The sequence below is a fragment of the Hibiscus syriacus genome, unplaced genomic scaffold, assembly GCF_006381635.1.
Source record: "Hibiscus syriacus cultivar Baekdansim isolate YM2019G1 unplaced genomic scaffold, ASM638163v2 tig00116965_pilon, whole genome shotgun sequence".
Taxonomy (NCBI): Eukaryota; Viridiplantae; Streptophyta; class Magnoliopsida; order Malvales; family Malvaceae; genus Hibiscus; species Hibiscus syriacus.
In genome coordinates this window covers 3,283,722-3,290,405 of record NW_024063490.1, presented here as the reverse complement: position 1 = coordinate 3,290,405, position 6,684 = coordinate 3,283,722, and the positions used below count along the sequence as shown (strand labels likewise).

General features: G+C 33.7%; 1 protein-coding gene across 1 annotated transcript; it reads left to right on the top strand.

Moving 5' to 3' along the window:
* Window positions 1–889: 889 nt before the first annotated feature.
* Window positions 890–3,073, top strand: LOC120191296. Its single transcript, XM_039194271.1, has 4 exons — window positions 890–1,373; window positions 1,598–2,027; window positions 2,119–2,683; window positions 2,960–3,073. The coding sequence occupies exons 1-4, from the start codon at window positions 890–892 to the stop codon at window positions 3,071–3,073; spliced, it is 1,593 nt and encodes a 530-aa protein (XP_039050202.1).
* Window positions 3,074–6,684: the final 3,611 nt, after the last annotated feature.

The following is a 6,684-nucleotide window of genomic DNA, read 5'->3' as shown; positions in this document are numbered from 1 at the left end:
TTGTACCAGTAGTAAAAGTGATATAGGTTGATGAGTTGATCCAATTGTTTTGTTCATTTGAATTTTGGATGACTTAATGGCAATACGTCTTAGCTTTGAACCAGATTATATCGATTTTCATCGGTTCCTATATGCTTGCATGTGATTTTTGTCTTTTCTTCTGTGGACTGGATAGGTTGCAAAAGTTAACACAATGGTGGCGGATTATGGATTAAATTCATTGATGTTTTGAAACTATAATGGATTTTTATTTATTTTTTTCAATTATTTGTTTCATGGGCAGTTCTCGTCCTTTTTTCAATTCGAAGCAAAACATAGTAGTCTGCATGTAACTTATATTCACATCTCTTTTCGGTTTTTTTATTCGCCTTTTATATTCACATGCTTTGTTTTCAATTACATTTAATTGATGCATGATATTTAAACTCATTTAATTTTTTTAATGTAAATAAATTAATTTAGTATAAATATGGCATCTTAAAGTGGTAGTGGGACTGCAAGTAATAGTGGGAGTGGGTCAATTTCATCGGCCCAAAATGTGAATTTATCTCCAATGTGAAATTATGTGACAAAGATAGAAAAACAAGGGACTGTTGGAGGTACTTGGAATTTTCGATGTGACATTTGCGGCGAAACTCGTAATGGAAGCTATACTAGGATAAAAGCACATTTACTTCAAATTTCAGGTGAAGGAGTTGCAATTTGCATAAAGGTAACTACAAATCAAAAACTTGAAATGGTAAGGTTGGTAGAATAGTGGGAGAATAGAAAGAAACAAGAAGTAACTAGAGAGGTTTCTTTGCCCTCTCAATCTTCAGTTGAAATTGAGATTGATTCTTCTTCTAAGAAGAGAAAACCTAGCTTGTCACCTCTTACTAGAGCATTCGACATGAATACGAGAGCCCAATTAGATGAAGAAATTGTAAGAATGTTCTATACCGGTGGTTTGCCCTTTAATCTTGCTAGAAATCCTCATTATCATAAGGCTTTCACTTTTGCTGCAACTCACAATATTCCTGATTATGTTCCTCCTGGTTATAATAAATTACGAACCACATTGCGCCAACAAGAAAAAAATAATGTTGAGAAGCTATTGCAACCGATTAAAGCAACATGGCAAGAAAAAGGGTTAACTATTGTGTGTGATGGTTGGAGTGATCCAACAAGAAAGCCTCTCATTAATTTCATGGGTACTTCTGGAAATGGGCCTATGTTTCTTAAAGCCGTGAATTGTTGTGGTGAAGTTAAAGATAAGTTTTTCATTGCTAATTTGATGAAAGAAGTGATTGATGAGGTTGGTCATCGAAATGTGGTGCAGATTATTACTGACAATGCAGCTAATTGCAAGGGGCAGGAGAAATTATTGAGAGCATGTATCCTCATATTTATTGGACACCGTGTGTTGTCCATACACTTAATCTTGCCTTGAAGAACATTTGTTCAGCAAAAAATGTAGAAGGAAATGAGGAAACATATGACTTGTGCCATTGGATTACTGATATTTATGGGGATGCCGTACAAATCAAGAATTTCATCATGAACCACAACATGAGATTGGTAATCTTTTAAAGATTTAGTCCTCTTAAGTTACTTTCAGTTGCCGATACTCGTTTTGCTTCGATCATTGTGATGCTTAAGAGGTTTAAACTCATCAAGCAAGGACTTCAAGCAATGGTCATTAGTGATGAATATAATTCTTATAGGGAGGATGACATGGTGAAAGCAAACTTTGTGAAAGAAAAGCTTGTGAGTGATTATTGGTGGGATAAAATAGCTTACATCATTGATTTTACAAAGCTCATCTATGACATGCTTAGAGTATGTGACACTAATAAGTCATGTCTTCATTTGGTATATGAGTTGTGGGATTCCATGATTGAGAAAGTGAAGTGTGAAATTTACAAGAAGGAAAAACGTCATCTTTCAGACTTCAGTCCTTTTTATCATGTTGTTTATGGGATTCTTATAGCTCATTGGATAAAGAGTTATACTCCTCTTCATTGCCTAGCTCATTCACTAAATCCAAGGTACATACATAACTTTGTTAGTTTTGAATTTTATATTTTCAAATCCTAGTTCTTTGATGCTATGTGTAATTTTCTTTTTAATATGTTGAAGGTTTTATAGTGATGGTTGGCTAAGCGAGGATTCTTGTAGAGTTGCTCCTCACAGAGATGGTGAGAGAATGAAATATTTTCGTAGGTTATTTCCAAATGATAATGATTTCGACAAAGTCTTGGATGAATTTGCTTGTTTCTCACTTAAGCTCGAGCCTTTTGAAGACCTGATGTCTCTTACAAAGAGGCATTCTTCGGATCCGAAAAGTTGGTGGGCTAACTTTGGTGCCGAAATTTCATTGCTCCAATCTTTAGCTTTTAAAGTATTTGGACAACCTACTTCATCCTCTTGTTGTGAAAGAAATTGGAGCACTTGTTATTTTATCCACTCACTTAGGAGGAATAAGTTAAATCCGAGTCGCGCCGAAGATTTAGTTTACATCCACTACAATCTTCGTCTTTTATCTAGGAGTTCTAGTCAATATGAGGATGAGAAAACCAAGATGTGGGATGTTGGTGGAGATGCTTTTGATTCATTGGGAGATGTTAGATATTTAGAGTTTGACGAACTCTCGCTTGATGAGCCGGATTTAGAGAACCAGTTAATCTCGGAAGATATTAACAATGTTTTATTTGTGTTTAATATTTTTCTAGACTTAATATTATGGTTTGAATCTTGAAATTTGACATTTTAATATTGTGGCTTGTTTATGGATTTTATTGTTCTAAACTTAATATTGTTGTTTGAGTCTTAATATTTCACTTTATTTATGATTTTTTATATATATTTATAATTTTAAAATTATTTTATATGTCGTACCCTTGCTGTCCCCGTACCCTGTAATTTTAAAAATTGCCGTTTCTCGTCCCGGTCCCCGTATCTGTCCCCGTATCCGTATCAGTGCAACATAGGTGATAGGCAAAGAATAGCCGAGTTTGCTGTGATATCTCTGTTTCTGCTTACAAATGCATTAACTGTGGCATGCCATATGCACATTGCTGAGCAGAATGGTTGAACAGCCAATCCAGCATAACGAAGTAGTATTCCGAGTTCACACAATCTCTTTCAAATGCTTACATATATTAAAGTAAGAGAAGTATATTCTAGCATAATGTTGGTTTTTATTTGTTTAATTGCTCTACCATCTTCTTGATGAACTCTGTTGGGATAACCAACCATATGCATCATCATCTTCTTCCAAGGCTTGAATGGTTTGGTTACCTTGACCTATGCTACTGTAAGAAGTTATCTTTTTCTTGTATGATCCTGGACTTGTTTTGCCGTCTCACTACTAAGTCCCCAAACTTCCACTTCTGATTGACAGATTATGAGAGGAAAGCAAGAATTGTAATACAAAGAATGAGAACGGAATAGAAACTGTAAATGAATATTGGGGATTTTGACTACAAGTGATGTTGAAGAAGAATAAATCTCAAAATAATATTAGCCTAAGTATGGATAAGGCCCAGTACAAACTTTATATAGACAGGTTTAGACCAACAGGCTGACCTAATCTCCTCTAACTAACCCCTTAACAGAATTATAACAGCCCAACAACCGGTTTAGCTAAACACAGCCAGTTTAGCTATATCATAATACTCTATCTCTGATGTCAAAGAACCTCTGCTAACTATGTTTGCATTCGCAAAAAAAAAAATGTTATTATTCTTAGCATTGCTTGTCATATACTGATGTTATGAATGTGATGTATCTTGGAAAGATCTTAGCTCATCATCATCAGCATTGCATGCACTAGGTTCTGGTAGTATTTGCTAAAAAAGTCTGTTTCCTGCAAACGAATTAAGGCTGCATCTAATAAATGAACATTGCCTTTAATTTTTGAAAACAAATTATGCAATCAAACAACCAATTTTTGAACCTATTTAGGCTAATGAATTAATTAAGGCTGCGTCTATGTAAAGTGTCAATTTATGAATTTTAAAAGACTTGATAAAACTATTCCTAAAATTGAAGCTCTAATATTAAACCTTAAAAAAATTAAAATTTTATTCAAATATTATTTACTAGAGACTAAACCTAAAATTAAGGCTTTATCTAAGTCGAGAATAAATTATTTAATTAAAGAACATAAATCCAAATTTTAGGCTCTGAATATTAATTCTAAGTAAATTTTAAATTTTAATTGAATAATTAGAAAAGAAACCATGAGCACAAACGAAGACTACTCTAAAAAGTTCCCTAATTAATCTAAGTGAATACCTAATTAGAACAAAAATTTAAAGGGGTTCAATCTAAATCAAGTATATTAAACCTAAAAAAAAGGAATTAAGCACGAACGAAGAGGCCTCCTTGGTAAAGGAATTGTTGTTATTCCTGAGGACCCGAGTTTGAGCACCATAGATGCCAGGGGTATGAGCAATCAATGTCGAAAGATTAAAAATTTATATTTAAAATAACTAAAATTAAGGAGTTGTTGTACTTACCTAGATTAATAATAAAAATTAAAATTAAATTAATGAAATAAAGATTTAAAAGGAATTTAATAAATAAATAAATAAATGATGAAATAAAAATAAAGTAAACTAAATAAAGGATGGAATTGAAGTAAAAAGAAATTAGGAGATTCAAATTAGGAAAAAGAAAGGTGAAATTGGATGAGAAAGGTAGGCCTGTAAATGAACTGAACGTTCAACGAATCGTTCATGAACCGTGCGGCGGGAAGTTCGTTTATGTGCGTTTATTTATTAAATGAACGAACATGAATAATATTTTGTGTTCGTTTAATTAAATGAACGAACATGAACATAGGTCTCGTTCGTTCATTTACGTTCGTGAACGTTCGATTATGTTCGTTTATATGCGTTTAGTTATGTTCGTTTATGTGCGTTCATTTATGTTTAACCTAATATTCTTAAATCAATTTTGGTGACCAATTTGTATGTATCTTAAAAATATTAATTAATATGATATTTTTGATGACCAACTTCATAATTAACCCAATTTTACAGCTTGATTAAGCGGTAATACAAAAAACCCTAAATCTAAAAACAATATTTTCTCAACTCTTCTCCAACCCGTCATTCAGCTGTTCTTGATTCTCAACTCTCCCCACCCTCCACAATTTTCATTTCTGCAACGATTCGACGGAGCTTCAAGTCTTCAACTGCAACGATTCGACAGAGCTTCATCTCTTTCCCTTCTTGAACGTGATTTCATAAGGTAAATAATTTGATTTTTTTTTTGGTATGTTAATTTTGGGGTGTGAATTTAGGGATATTTTGTGGCATCTTGAACGATGTGGAACCCCTTATACGCCGCTATGAACGGTGCATTTGACCAGTCGGTCTTCTCCAGCCCACCCCTCGTTGCCCAGTCATCCGCGTTAGAGTTGCCCTTAGGGAGTCCCAGTCAGATTTGTGCTTATATCCTCTAGTGGGGGAAGAAAGTGGCGAGGTTAGTGGAGCGCTGCTGGATATGGCTGCAATGTTACGGAGGAATGGAAGGAGGTGAGTCGAGGTATTTGAATTGAAACGAGTCAGACTCGGGCATAAGGAAGATGAGGGACTCGCATGGTAGGAAGGTTCGGGGCTTGGGAAAGATGAAGACTGTGGACTGGGATGGTGGAAGGAGAACAATATTAAATTTAACATTTTGTCAAAAATGGTTGCTGACATATTGGCAATTCTGGTCACTACTATTGCTTCTGAATCTGCTTTCAGTGCTGGTGGGAGGGTTATTGATCCGCATCGATCCTCTTTAGGAACTAAGATGGTAGATATGCTTGTTTGTGGAGATGATTGGTATCGTCAATACTATGGGTTGGAGAAAAATAAAACAAGGTATTTTTATGTTTTAAGTTTTATTGAATTTGGTTTTACAATGACTAATATATTTTTGGTTTTTTGATTTGTTGTAGCAAAACGAAGATATCATACATGTTGAGATTCCTTGAAAATGAGGATGAATGAATTGGTATAACCTCGCTAATTTAGTATATTTTTCATCTTTTGTTATAACTCCTTTAATTTAATATAATTTTATTTGTTTGATTTTGATCAGGATGGATGATGAATTAACGACTGATCATGAATGCAAGTTGAATATGTTACGAATATTATTGAAGTTGTTTGGATTTCAAGAAGATTGTTTTGTTGAACAAATTAACTTTAAGACTTTATTATATTCATATAGCTTACTTATGATTTATGTATGTTTTTATCGTGTTCGAACAAATTAACTCTAAAGTTGTGTGAATCATTTAATATCTTTAAAAGATTGATCGAAATATATGATATCTTCAAACATTTCATCACTGCTAATCAGCTCTTACGCTATTATCACTGTAGATTTGGTTGATTTGCATTGTCGACTATTTTTCATGAAAGAACAATGGAAGGTAGGGTCTCCAACGTTTATGTTCGTGTTCATTTATGTTCGTGTTCGTTTATGTTTGTGTTCGTTTATTTATTAAATGAACGATCATGAACAAGCTATATTCCTTAATGAACGAACATGAACAAAAAAAAATTTGTTCGTTTATGTTCGTGTTCGTTTATGTTCGCTTATTTATTAAATGAACGAACATGAACATGCATCCGTTCGTGTGCGTTCGGTTCGTTTACAGGCCTAGAGAAAGGGCCAAAATGAATTTTCAAGATTATCTTA